General features: G+C 37.1%; 1 protein-coding gene across 1 annotated transcript in view; it reads left to right on the top strand.

The window, feature by feature from the left end:
- Positions 1–15,558, top strand: part of crim1 (cysteine rich transmembrane BMP regulator 1 (chordin-like)) — a 440,400-nt gene that overhangs the window by 302,311 nt on the left and 122,531 nt on the right. The window contains exons 6-7 of the mRNA XM_002936373.5: positions 4,252–4,434; positions 11,796–11,993. Of these exons, the coding sequence (XP_002936419.1) occupies positions 4,252–4,434; positions 11,796–11,993 (381 nt within the window). The remainder of the gene's footprint in view (positions 1–4,251; positions 4,435–11,795; positions 11,994–15,558) is intronic.

Genomic DNA, 15,558 nt, shown 5'->3' on the forward strand with positions numbered 1-15,558 from the left:
AGAAAAACTCATGCCAATATTGTGGCAACATCAAAATATGTAATAATACTTAGTATTTCATATTGAGTGTGAATTTAAAAAGTAAGACTATGCTTCAGCAATAGACTATGGCTGTGCAAGTGGCATCTCTCATGTTCTGCTAAGGGTGCAAAGAAAAGAACTAGCTTCAGAGAAGTCGGTATAATGGCATTAAGGCCCAAAATCTTTATGGTGTTGGTGAGAAGATGGAGGTGGACATGAGAGTATAGTGGACAGTATGGTGGTGACCACTTGTTCCATCACTTGTTAAATGGATGGATTTGCAGTGTTTGTAGCATTGATTTTTGTGTCATTTTCTGATGCTGACTGGCCAGTTGAAAAGTTTATATATTAGAGATGGGCACAACTGTGATATCTACTACTCCTGTTATTACTGCCTGCCCTGGAATATCTAGTAGCATTGTCCTTACTTATTCTGCATGTTTCTTTTGTGTATAAGGCACAATCATGCCCCTGTCCCTTGTTAGAAAGTGCCACCTCCAAAGCTGCAAAATCAATCTGAAAAAGGACACATAGTTCCAGATATATTCTCCAGTGTTCCAAAGCTGGTTGTAAATAATATTTGGGGAGTCTAAGTAAGATCTATGAAATAATGTGTAAGCCACTAAGCTTTGTAAGGTTAGGGGACTGAATGATATAATAATGATATAATACATTTTTAATTAAGGTGCTTTTTACAACATACAAATACAGTAATGCCATAAGGAATGCTGTAATTCAGCCTGAAAGCCTCCCATGAGCTAGCTTGTTATCATGTATAAATAAGTTGTGCTAAAGAACTTCTTTAAGGCAGTGCAAAAGCAGATTTTTATTGCATTGTTCTGCATATGTTTATTGGCACTATGTTTCCTCTGTGTCTCTGTGTAGCCTTAAATCTAAATTAATGTGCGCTGTTCTAGGCAAGGAACCATTATTTTATCTTGAATCCTTCTATCTATTGCAGTTCATCATATCAAATCCCATCACAGGGGGATAGATATGTTGCACTTGTACAAATTGACTTCATTCTCCATGTTTCCTTTTCATTCCCTTCTTCATTTTGTCATCCTCAGGAGATTTTTATTGGGAAAAAATATTATGAAAACAGTTAAATAAGTATAGTGTTATAATCCTATGCAGGCAAAATCAGTGGGTGTATTTAATATGCTACGTGTATATCCATATTTTAGCAGGCTGCATCTAACATAAATATAAAGGATATTGATTGGAGTTACTTTGGTATGTTTATAGGAATTCCCTTATTTGTATATTGGCATGTTGAACTGAGAGATGTCTTGGGTTTTTTTAAGTGGATGCTGCTTCCATTGATGTTCATGGAGAATGCCTGAGGGTAGTAGCATGGCTGCTCCAACTGATATGTAGAAAAATAATAAGCAGATATGTAGAGAAAGATTATTCTGTGCATACAGAACCTGGAATCACTGTGCCCATACCATGGCCATGCAAAGTTTATGTTTTCCCTTTGAATAGAAAGTTTTATTGGGAGCACATATACAAGAGAACTAATTGATAGAACTTTGACTGTAGTGAGCCAAAAGATAAGTGACGATTCTAGACATTATAGGCAAGGCAGTGTAACTTTGATATCAGTAATAATAGGTGAGGGACCATATATATATACATATATACATATATATATACAGTATATATTTTTGTTTTAAAAAAAAAAAAATGGTATTTGCCTTTCTGCTTTGTTTAGTGCCAACTACTGGTGTTTAGAAAACAAGCATGCTCAGGTTGGATCCTCCAGTTTCTAAAAGTTATATAGGCAGATGGAGGATACTTTAGCCAAAGGTGGCCTGGCATAGTTAGGAAAGATCTTGCATAACCTTAGCTGTGAGTTTGAATTTGAGTAGATCCTATAAAAACTGCAACTTGGAAGATAACACTGAATATTGTAGATAATACCAGTTTCACATAAAACCTGGCCACATTGATCTCTTCTGTCATTTGAATTGCAACTTAGATTCTTTTTTTTTTTCTTAACAAGCACTTTTTTATATTTACAAAATATCAAACCACTTCTTTTGTGCAGAACTGTTAGGAAATCATATGAATGGGGATTCATGCAGAGCCCATTCGACATGGACAGAGATCAAATTGTGACACAAGGTATAAAAGCAATACAGTATGTACAGGAAAACTCTTTCTTAAAATATTGTGTTGCATAAGAAAAGTCTCTTAAACTATGTTTAGATTTGCTATAGACATCGCTAACCTTTTATGCTGTTTCCTAGGTTAGGTTTAATTAGTACCCTCCTTTCTTCTCATTCCTTTTCATCTTCTCTTCCTGTTGCTTCTGCATAGCCTTCAACACCCCCATAGTTAGATAGGGTTTCTGTCATGATTTTTTATGGAGTCATTTGTAATACTATATTACACAGTATAGTTTGCAAATAATTAATTTTTACCAGTAAATTTATTTTTTGTATCAATAATGGCGTGTAGGCACCCAACACAGTTTGTTGTGCATGGTTCTATGCAGAAGTATACTCAGTGGTAGTTAATTGCTTGGCATTTAAACCCTTATGGTTAGTTTAGTCAAAAACATCCAATCACAATAAACATATTCACAATGGTACCAAGATTCTCATTGCAATATAAATTCATTCAAGTAGGAAGAGAGAACAGAGTGGTTCGTGTGGTGTAACGAAAGGGGTAAAATTCTGCATTATGGGTAAAACCATGTTGATTTACAAATACAAGTACAGGTATGGGATCTGTTATCTGGAAACCCGTTATCCAGAAAGTTCCAAATTATAGAAAAGCTAGCTCCCATGGATTCTATTATGACCAAATAATTCTAAATTTTAAAAATGTTTTTTAACATTAATAAAAAATAATAAAACAGTACCTTGTACTTCATCTCAATTAATTATAGGAGGAACCCTATTGGGTTTAATTAATGTTTAAATGATTTTCGATAAACTTAAGGTATAGAGATTAGTGATGAGTGAATTTGTCCAGTTTCAGTTCGCTGAAAAATTCACGAAACAACGGCAAAATTCATGAAACGGAGAAAAATCTGTGAAACGCAATTTTGTTGTCACCTGTGTCTTTTTTTTGTCACCTGCGCCCATTTTGACGTGACCACACCATTTTAGACATGACCATGCCCATTTGGATACGCGCCCTTTTTTACACGACCATAACTTTTTTTTTTTGCAAAACAATTCGCCAATGGAGAAATGTGGAAATTCGCTGCGAATCTATGTCTAGCGAAAAAATTCACTAATCACTAATAGAGATCCTAATTCACTAATTCACAAATTTACTAATCACTAATAGAGATCCAAATTACAGAAAGACCCCTTATCTAGAAAGCTCCAGGTCCCAAGCAGTCTGTATAATAGGTCCCATACCTATAATTGTTAAAACCCATAATGCTTTTCAAATAGCATCCCAGAAACTGTGAGTGATGCTTTTTTATTTTTCAGATAATACTACATAATTTAATTATTTCATTTAATTTGTATCACATGCCTTTTTGGTTCATGCTGCGCTTGGGTTTTGGAGGAATATTTACAGTATCGAAGCTGATTCCACTCCATTACATACTTAGAGTTATGCAGTAACCTGGCAAAGTTTGACCCTTTGATAACCCAAAGGAACCAGTCAATAATTAACCATCATTGATACAATTTGCTTAGAATAATAAAGAAAAAAATCCATTTGGTTACTGCATTAGTGACCTTGCCTTTTGCCAGTAGCTACATTTTGAAGCACCCTGGTACCCCATAATCATGATTAAATTCAGAATGAGACATCTGCAGCAGCTATTGTAATTTCACACATTCAGGAGAGGATTACACAGTTATAGAATGAAGGGAAGTTGGAATTTGCTGTAGCATTGCAGGTTCCACTACTGCCTCAGACTGATTGTGGCATCAAACACAATATATTGCTTCCTTCAGTGGCGAAATCAGACGGACAAATTACCCTGCTTATACTGCTCACTAGACCCTGTAGTCTATGAAATGAATGCTGAACTCTTGTTAGAGGACAAAGAATAGAACATCAAGTATTTCCCAACTCCACTTTTGTTTGTATAACTTATATGTGTATAACCTAATAAATTGTGCTATATATTCTTTAAAAAAAAAAACTTGCTGATTTTACATTTTAACTATGTTTACTATAAAATATAAAGGGCTAATTTATTGCACCTCTACAGTTTTTTAATGAAAGTTTGTTCCCTTCTTTTTGTTTTAGAAACCAAGCCTGCGTGCATTTTTAATAACGTGGAATACTATGATGGGGACATGTTCCGTATGGATGCGTGCCGCTTTTGCCGCTGTCAGGGTGGCGTTTCCATCTGTTTCTCAGCACAGTGTGGAGAGCTGCACTGCGACCGCTACTACGTGCCAGAAGGGGAGTGCTGTCCAGTCTGTGAAGGTGAGCAATAAAATTTGATGTTTCTTAAACATGCAAGAAAATGCTCTATTTGAATTAGGAAATTCATCTTTGAATTGAGATTTTAGTGTGTAATTAATAGTTACTTTTTTGTTGGTTTTTAAATTAACAGTCTTTCAGGAGTGAGTCTGATTTACCGTCTCCTCACAGGGTCACCTACAGTAATAAGTCACAATTAATGTCAGTAATGCTTTGCTAACTCCATTTAAAGCATAAAAGTTTTACCCAAAATTCTCAGAAGCAGCTGGAACATGGGGTGTGACTGGGAGCATGACCTGGGTGGATTAGAGCATGGTTGGGACAGAGTAGGTGTTCTAGGTTGGCTTTTCTCTTTTTTGTTTTGTTACTTTTTTATTTATCTTCAATTCTGACTGGAGCCTCATTTCTAGGGTTAATATGCCTTAGCAAGCAGATAGCAGTTGAACCTGCAAGCCCTACAGCTACAGTAAAACAGAGGTCTCATAATTGATTCTATCTCCTGAGCCACCCTGAGGCTGCTTCTGCGATGGCACCCCCTCACCCCCCAGCAGGGCCAAAATAAGGGATAGGCAGAAGAGGCACCTGCCTAGGGCGCAATGATGGGGGGTGCCAGGCAGGTACCTTTCCTGCCTACCCCTCGTACATGCTTACTTTCCCCACCGTGATGTCCCTTTGCATGCACATGCTTCTCCATGCCCCCATCACTTACCTTCCCTGCGCCAGATGTCAAGTGGGACCCCATTGCTATGGCAAAGAGTGCAGTAACCGGAGTTTCATAACCAGAACCTTAACATTACCAGGAGCAGCTCTTTGCCGCCCCTGTGGGGCACTGAGCCGAGTTTCTCAACTCCCCTCATGGCAGCAGTTGCCCTGAGTGGTCTACATGTTCCGTTAAAATGATATCAGTTATGAATATAAAATCTCTGTTATAAATCATGTGAAAACCCTATGCACGCAGAAATAGACTTCCTATTTCATACTGTAAGTAAAATAGTATTTTCCAAACAGCTGTTTTAAAAATAAAACACAATTTTCAGACACAAATAATTTTTATTTTTGAAAGATCTTCCTTTTTTGCATAAGTTTTAGCTCCGTATGTTCTGCAATGACTACGACTGTAAATATTTGTAAGATATAATAGAAAAGTAATAGTTAGACATTTAGCTATTATTACTGCCACATGAAAAGCTTTAAAATGTTATTAGGATTCAAACAGGTGATTGAGCTTGCACTGAGCAGATAAGCACCCCCGCCCCATAGAGATGAACTGCGTTCTGCTACGCAAAGCATTTGAACAAATTATGCCGAAATAACACAGCTTGGAAGTATCAGTTTTGTTAAATAGTTCCCTGACTGTCAAAAAACAGAGATAGATTGAACTGCTGGGAACCTTAATGAATTCTCCAGTTCGATCCATGAAACATTCTGTCCCAACATGGTTTTGAAGAGAACTTTAAAATACAGTTATGGCCCCCTGTGATGCCAGCCCAGAATGAGTTTGAGTAGCATACTGCCCTCCCTCTGCTTTGTACATTTCCATTCTTTTTATTTTGTGTATTCTGACTGTTCAATAGATCTATATAACATTTTAAATATTTATGTAATTATATGTAATTATAATTATAACACGAGTAAGGCCTGTTAAAAATTAATATACCCAATCTTGTTATTCCCCTAGCCTGTCCTAGCCTATCCAGGTATGCTCCTGATCTTTCCGAATGTTTGGAGTCAACTATTCCTCTGCTTGGTCACACCCCCCAGTGTTCCCAAATACTCCTGCAGTTTTTATTATTACCCCACTTCCTTTACATCACTATTGGGATTTTTATATTGAAACGGGTGATATACACAGCAACTTCCTATTGATATAAGTGGGAAATACCATTCAAATCTGAGTAAAGCAAACAAATGAAAGAAAATATGTAGATATGGTAAAAATATCAGGAATGCAGTGCCAAACTGCCACCACAAAAATGTCTTAGCACCTATAGATCATCATTTATTAACACTGGGCAAGATTTCTTCTGGGCAGTTATCCATGGCAATTAAAGTTTTGCTTCCATTTTTCTACTTGAAGTAGGTTTTAAAAACCTAATCTCTTATTGGTTGCTATAGGTTATTGCCAGGTTCAAATGTACCCAGTATTGATAAATGCGATCCTATATATTGCATATTTTATATTTAGTGAAATCTCTCTTTTTTTGTAAAAGGAACTAAAAAAGTCTCCTTAGACATTAAAGTAAATCTGTAAAAAATAGCCTTTCTCTAATTTTGGAAAAGTAGTCTTTAGAAACTTGTGTTTCTCTGAGCTAACTGGATTGTGAGCATTGCATCCATGTCAGATAATTAAGAGGGCACCATACCGGCAGCCCAAGGTTTTGCTGAAGCTGTCAGAGTGCTGTGCTGTGTGCTGTCCTTTCTGAGCTCCCTACAGTGCCAAATGCACCCTGCACACCAAGGCTTTTATTGATGAATACTCTTCTTATTTAACCCTTGAAGTCCTTGCATATTGCAGGAGCTGCCAGAATAATAAAGGAGGTTTTACAGGAAGTTTTGGCACTTATATGCATGTTTACTTTTATTATTTTAATGTTTTTTTGCATCCCCATTAATAGACAGCATGGAGAGGACTATTAGAATACAGCACACTGTGTGGATGAGCATTCTTTCTGTGCATGATTGGAACTTGTCTTAATAGTGGTGCCACATGGTTCACTTATATGGCACCCTTATGGTCCTATATGCATATTTCTCTGTTGCTTCTTAATGATAAATTCCACTGTCAAAGAAAACAATCAATGTCCTGCTGCCCCCGCCCCATACTTTGCTGTCTGTAAACTTATAAATAGGCTGCATTTCACTTTAAGATATACCAATATAGACAGGAAAAGGGAGAAATAAACAGGGCTGGCATCCATCTGTTGGCACAAAATTGAACAGTTGGCGCAACAGAAAGGATGAGACAGTTCAGAGAGTTAAGAAATTAACAAGAAAGAATAGCAGGAAGCAAGTAAACATGTTCAGTCCAGGGAGGGCCAAATGCAGTAGCCAGTGGGAAATCTAAAAATGGTGATTGCTAATTACACTGTACAGGCTTTGGTAACACATGGGCGATGGAATTGGCTCCATTATTCATTCACCTCAAACGTCTGCCTTCAGTGCGCATATCTGTCTGATTACATAGATGCTCACTTCCTTCCTCAAGCTGGAGACACAGCTCATCTGCCTGCAACAGCTGCTTGCAACATCTGATAAACCTGCTACCATTTAGTGAGGGAGCCACGCATTTCAACAAAAATGGAAGGGTCATTACAAGGAGCACAGTTTGTTGTATGTGTGCACAATCACAGCACCGCAGTCACTATATTTGTCTGCTGATACAAACCATAGCGGTTTCTTTTGGTGACCATAATGAAAAGTAACAACCCGGCAATATTCTTCGCACAAATACTGTATACAGACAGCCTTATAACTCTGTTATATCATCGAGGCTACAGCTACAGCAGAAATCCATTCTCCTCAGGGCTGGTAGAAAGGAAATTTGCCTTGGACCCCCAAACTAACAGAAGACCTCTTGGCCTTATGAGTGAAGTGATAGATTGTATTATAAAAGGGGAACTCCCTTTCCAAGCAACTTTGCAATATACAGGTATAAGATCCATCATCTGGAAACCAGTTATCCAGAAAGCTCTGAATTACAGGAAGGCCATTTCCCATAGACTCCATTTTAATCAAATATTTTTGAATTTCAAAACATTTTTCCTTTTTCTCTGTGAGAATTAAACCGTACCTAGTACTTGATACCATATTCATCGTTATTGGAGGCAAAACAATCCTATTGGGTTTATTTAATGTTTAAATGATTGGCAGACTTAAGGCATGGAGATCCATATTACGGAAAGACCCCTTATCTGGAAAATACAAGGTACTGAGCATTCTGGATAACAGGTCCTATACCTGTACATTGATTACAAAAGTACTGTTATGGTTTGGAACTGTTACTTAAGCCTGGCCCTCTGTTCTCCTGCTTATATGGCTGATTCTTAACAGTAGTGGACTGTCCTCAGTCTGCCTTCAGCCTGCACCTGCAAATCCCAGAATTCCCTGCACATGTGATGTCAATAAGAAAAGTAACACTACAGTGCAATGCATTGTGGGTCATATAGTTCCTGCATGCTGTCTGAGCTGTGGAGAAGTTGTTACAATTTGTAACATCAATGTTTTAGTCCCTCCTCCCCTGCCAGGATTTCAAATGATGCAGAAAGAGAACAACTGTTTTGCAACTTGGTTTCAGCATATAAAAATAGTATTTATTCATACTTTTTGAAGGAAAAGATTAAAGTGATAGGTATATTAGGGGTTTCTGTTTTGTATTTGTTTTTCTGTGTTTGGTTGAGAAGCTGGAGTTCCCATATTAATTGTTTGATATTCTCCAGGTTTCCCTAGAAAAATCATGGATGACACTCAGGGTCGGACTGGGGGGTGCAGGGCCCACAGGGGGTGCCCCCGCCGGCTGCGTCCCCTAACACCCCCTCTTCCCCCCTCCCTGCAGGGTCCCTCACCCGACATCCTCCCCTGAGAGCGCAAAAATTTAACGCATCAGGGGAGGAATGGTTGGGCAGGGGGAGCGCCGGCATGAGTCTGGTCTGGGCGGCCACGTCCGACCCTGATGACCCTATATTTACTCCATCTGAAAAATCAGAAACAAAGGGTTTTATTGTAGGCTCTTGTGAGCAGGGCCCTCTGATACTATATTTATTCTTTAACCCTTTTTTGTTCAATTATGCTAAGACCCCCATTTGTTATAATGTAATGTAAAACTCTGCATAACTTGCTGGGGCAATATAAATAAATGTCAATGATGAGGAACAGTGTATGCTTACTGTTGCTTACTCACTAGTTAAAATTGACCCTATGCAAGCTATTGCCTGAGCATGTTTAATTGTGCTTGGTTCAGGAACTATTTGTGCTGCGTTAACAAATTGGCACTAGTGAAAGCATTATTCGGCAAAAAGACTATTATTATTTAAGTTGTGGCATCTACACGATTATATTGTATTAGGAAAAGAGCTCCAGCGACGATACCTAAGAGACTGACTGAGGATAAAAATACATCTTTGAAAGGGAACACATAAGTCCTTAAGGTCATATGAAGTTTGTTGCAAGTAAACATTACAGGGGAATTTTTCACACCTTTAGGGAATACACAAAGCCTTTGAGAGGGGTCTTTGTGTCTCCTTGGCTCTCTGCTCCACAAATAGAAAGCAAAAATAAAAGTATGTCACTTGAAAAACAAAATAAAAGTATTATACTTGAAAAGCAACACAGAGTATGCCCTTCACTACAGGGGGCATCTAGTCCAATAAAAGATAGAAAATAACATAACAGGATCTTGAAAGTAAAAATAAATGGGTTTATTGACCTGCCCAGTTAGTTTATTTTTTTTAGGAGAACCCTCCCTCTATAACTTGTAGTACACTGTGTTCTTTTATAAACTCAAAAAGTTGCAAAATGTTACTTACAACCAGAGTAAACATAATTAACAAACCATCAAGCGTTATCTGTTATTTTTTATTTATTTATTGTTGACTGGTTTGTTAATTGGTGCTTTTTATATGTGCTAAGCAGCACCTGCCTGCTATACAGGTATAGGACCCATTATCCAGAATGCTCAGGACCAAGGGTATTCCGGATGAGGGGTCTTTCCGTAATTTGGATCTCCTACCTTAAGTAAAAAAATCAATAAACCCTTAATTAAACCCAATAGGATTGTTTGGCATCCAATAAGGATGATTTATATCTTAGTTGGGATCAATTACAAGGTACTGTTTTATAATTACAGAGAAAAAGGAAATCAGTTTCAAAATTCTAAATTATTTGATTAAAATGGAGTCTATGGAAGATGGGCTTTCCATAATTCTGAGCTTTCTGGATAATGGGTTACTGGATAACGGATCCCATACCTGTAGTATATAAGCTATTCCCTCCAAGTGACCCCCTAAGAAAGACCTATCCTACAACCAGGACAATAGGGCACCGTTACTACTGCTAGTGCAGTTGCGGCAAAATTCCCCACAGCCAGTTGCTCAGAAAAAAAATATTTATTAAAGGTACTTTAATATAAATGCGCTACTTGCATTTGTGTATGCGCTAGGCGAAGCCCAGTCCTGACCCACTGACACAGCAGAACATTACATTAATTTTTATGGATCTCCTACATTTATGTGAGATGCCACCCTCATTACCACCGCAACAATGCTAACATTTTGAGGGAAACACTGCATTATGGGGAAAAATGTAGTGATTACACTCAAAATCACCCTTTGCCAGCTGCACTTATTAATATGAACAGGTCTCATTTATTAAAAATGGTAGAAGGAAAACCTTAAAAATGGATTCTAAAGCACATCAATCTGATTACCATAATTAATTTTAAATCAATTATTGGCTTGAACCATATTGGGTAATTGGTTGGCTTGGTTTTTTGTTTGGCTGAGAATGAATCCTACCAGAGTTTGATTGGCCAAATTGCTTGGCGGGGGGTAACTGACACACATTTTAGTTAGACTGTGACCAGAATGGGAAGAACCAGTCTATTGAATGAATGAATAAATAGCATAGCATATTATTCATTTAGAAAAGAAGATGCTTAGGATGTGTTTGCCAGATGCATCCAAACATAACAGGAGGTTATGTTCAACTTTTTTCTTGCATGCTGTTTATTTCATGACTTTTTTTTCAAATAAGTCAGATGTTTTCTATAATGAATAACTGAAATCATTAATTGTGTAAAGTGCTTGACTCTAGCTAATAATTAAGTGAATAGTAAATATCCCAGCAGTAATATCCCGAGTGCATGAAGTATAATATAAAAGGTATATGCTTCTTGGAAGATGGTTGTCATTCCTTTATGTTCTGAAAAGCTTCAACATATTGTATCTATTAAACTTTATACTACTCCAAGCATCTGGCACTCAGCGTGCTATTTAAATGAGCGTTAAATTGTCCAATAGTTCCTTTTTATTGTTTAGAATAAATTATTTTTATTGTTTAGAGAATGATTTTCCTTTATAAAGAGTAAAATGCGTTAAAGAATTATATTCATATCTGACCTAGATACAAATTTCCAAGCACAGATAATAAATAGATGTAGACAAAACATGTGCATATCTTTTTTTAAACCTCTGTGTTAAAAATGGTATTTTATTGCACTTCCTACGTAGTGTTAGAATTAGAACTATTGTAAGTATTATTAATATTTATCAGCCTATACTAATGACAAAGTGGTAAGATGCATATGGCACCTCAGTAAACTTCAGACATTGGTAGACCCTTTATCTCTTGTGTTTGGCTTCTTCACATAGATCCTGTGTACCCAGTTCATGACCCAGCAGGCTGTTATGCCAATGGACAAATAAGAAGTCACGGTGACCGCTGGAGAGAAGATGACTGCACCTTCTGCCAGTGTATCAATGGAGAACCTCACTGTGTTGCAACAGCTTGTGGCCAGAGTTGCTTGAAACCAGTTAAAGTGCCTGGAGAATGTTGTCCTGTGTGTGAAGGTATGACGGATACCATATTTCTTAAACATTATATATTTCAAACAATGCTCAAAGTCTCTGCTGAGATTCTAAACTAAAAGCTCATGCTTTTAGTTTAGAAGCAGAATTGCACCCAGGCCCATTGGAAGACCATAAATAAACCTCATGTGCCTGGTTGCACATATCTTGCATGTATCTATAACTTAACAAAGTGCTAGTTCATTTATTGCACCTTTTATTGTGCATTAGGCACACAATATTATTATCAAAGGATTTACAGTAATGGCTAACAGAACAGTGTTGGTGTGCCGTACAGACATGGGTCTGAACAGTCGAGATGGTACTGCCACAATTTTATCTCAAAATTGGTATCTTTTTGAGTTTCAGTGGGCAGTGATAACGTAGTCTGGAACCTACTGATGCAGAAGTATGAATAACTAAGCCTTAGGGAACAACGCATCCCTCTCTTGGATTATATACCTGCGTTAGTATGAGAAATACACACATAGGGGGTGTATACAAGGTGTTAAGTTTGCCCAGATGCAGTAAAAGATGCACAAAAGTGTGTTATTCATACATATATATCAGGTGAAGCCCGTTTGTAATAAGTAATAAATTACTCAAGCTGTATTTCTTGCTTGTTATTTCTATTTCATTTAATGACACCAAGTTTCTTTGATATAAACACTGCGTAAGGTACCAGGAGATATACTTAATTCCATTATGTGATGTTTTTCATGTCACAGTTGGAATTCTCTTGACATCCATAGCTAAGATTTGTCATTTTGAACGAATAGCCACTGGTATAATATACTGCATTAATCAATTCAGACTCGTGTCTGTATTTTTTTGGTAATGATAGTGCCATTAATTAGCCTTATAACTCTGTAATTATTAGAATGGCAAGCATCCTTATTCCATAATATGTCTGCAACTGGAAAGCACATAGCACATGACAATTCTTATTTTCACACCTTATAAAAGGAGAGAATGGCATTTGTGAGAGGGAGAGAAGAAAAAAAAGTCCTGTTACCATAAGCGACAAATACGTTAACACAGTGTGAAATGACTGACGACCCTTTAGCCCAGTGCTGCATGGGTTTTTCTGTGCTGTGTTAGAAGAGTTGTGTTGCTGAAAATACAATACTTGTGCAGATTTCAAAAACTGCTTTGAAATATTGTCCATGACACTTGGGGAAAAAAGCCAAGTACAGGTATAGGATCCCTTATCCGGAAACCCGTTATCCAGAAAGTTCCGAATTACGGAAAGGCCATCTCTCATAGACTCCATTATAAGCAAATAATTCTAATTTTTAAAAATTATTTCCTTTTTCTCTGTAATAACAAAACAGAACCTTCTACTTGATCCCAACTAAGATATAATCAATCCTTATTGGAGGCAAAACAAGCCTATTGGGTTTAATTAATGGTTAAATTATTCCCTTTTCTCTGTAATAATAAAACAGTACCTTGTACTTGATCCCAACTAAGATATAATCAATCCTTATTGGAGGCTAAACAAACCTGTTGGGTTTAAATGATGTTTAAATGTTTTTTTTAGTAGACTTAAGGTATGGAGATCCAAATTACAGAAATATCCCTTATCCGGAAAGCCCCAGGTCCCGAGCATTCTGGATAACTAGTCCTATACCTGTATTTAAAACATATAATTTCTGTAAGTTTTGCTTTGATAAATCCTTTCATATAAGTAAATCTTAGTATGATCAATATCATTGATTTTCCCAAGCTAATATTGTTTATTTGAAAAAAATGCATTGGTGAAATTTCATGGTGAAATAATGACTGAAGGTAACACGGCAACTATTCCTTAAAAATATCAGTATTCATTATAATTAATAATGTAATTTCAGTAGTGATGTGCGTATCTGTCCTGCTTCGCCGGAAAATTTCCGAAAGTTCCGAAAAATTTGTGAAATGGTGAAAAATTTCTGAAACACTACTTTTTTGACACGACTGCGACTTTTTTTTACGCGTCTGCAACTTTTTTTGCAGCGAATTTTACGCCCATTTTGTGAAAAAATGCGGAATTTCGCTGCTAATCCATGCCTGCCGAAAAAAAATCGCTCACCACTAAATTTCAGTTATATGATCTAGTTTAAAAATGGCAACAAAGATGTCCTAAACCTCTCATCTCACAGATCAGAAGTTTTTCTATTTCCAAAATTGCTATCCATTTATATCCTATTGGCTGTAAGAAATAACTGGCAAGCAAGCCTAGCAGAATGTTGAATGTTGCATCAAGCTGTTAAGTGTTGACTTTTTGTACCGTTAATTGAGTTGCATTCTGCAGCCCCCTCCCCATTTTCAACTACTGTGACATCTTTTTCTTCTAAATCCAGAACCACAGCTGGCGAGGGCTTGAATGTACTGAAGTTTGTTTGTAATTCTTTGCTTTCTATTTTACCAAACTCTAAAGTAATTATCATTTCAGTTACATAGTCCCCTTGTGTAATCTGCCTGGCTCAACTTTAGGAAATCAGCTTATGGGTAGAAACAGGGAGAACCCCAATGCAGAAATTTGCACATACTTGTTGGGCCTTATTTACTAAGACAAATGTAAAATTGTACCAGTGCAGCTAGTACTTCCTTTTCAAGAGTGATACAGATGTCTATATGATGTTGTTTTGCCTCAAAGGAAATGCAACACTAAATTTTTAGTAAAAAAACTATTCTACCCTGCACCAATAACTGCCCTATCCTGCAAACCACTCAGTATTTTAAATGCTTTAATAGAAAATACCTGCTAAAACTTGGCTTCCTGTCAATTGAACTACAGCGATAAGGCGAAGGAAGGCGCTGCATCCACTATGCGATGATCGATTGATCGAGCCTAGCCTTCTTTCTGTATAGGAAGGAGTCAGGCTAGGCTCGATCAATCGATCGTCGCATAGTGGATGCAGCTCCTTCCTTCGCCTTATCGCCATAGTTCAGTTGACAGGAAGCCAAGTTTTAGCAGGTATTTTCTATTAAAGCATTTAAAATACTGAGTGGTTTGCAGGATAGGGCAGTTATTGGTGCAGGGTAGAATAGCTTTTTTACTTAAAAAATTTTAGTGTTACTTTTCCTTTATACCTGGTCTTGGATATTATCAAGAAGGATAAGTACTATAGGACTTTATCTACCCTATAACTTCAATGAAACAAATTTGCTAGGTCTCCAGCACATCTAGGAGACCACAGCAGCTTACTTAGTAATGCAACATTCATCACATATAAGATATAGCCTTTGTTTCCAAATAGAATAATATTACATTTAATTATGGCCTCTATTTGTGAGTTAGGGAGGGGACAGGTCATACAAATTGAACTCAGTTTGCTTTGGAAACATGGTTGGTCAGGTTACTTGGTAATCAATTATATGGGCAATTAAGTTGCTGAGAGGCAAATTACCATGCAAATTATGATTCGGTATTTAACCAAGGGATCCAAACCCAAAAGTAGTGGATTTGGTGCATCCCTATGGAAGAGTGACTGAAATGTTAATATGGCAGTGCTTCACGAATCTGCTTCTCTTAATCCAACCTTCTGTGGTCTCTAAATAGTGTTAAGAAATCATCAGCAGATTT

Source organism: Xenopus tropicalis, chromosome 5 (assembly GCF_000004195.4).
Source record: "Xenopus tropicalis strain Nigerian chromosome 5, UCB_Xtro_10.0, whole genome shotgun sequence".
Lineage (NCBI taxonomy): Eukaryota > Metazoa > Chordata > Amphibia > Anura > Pipidae > Xenopus > Xenopus tropicalis.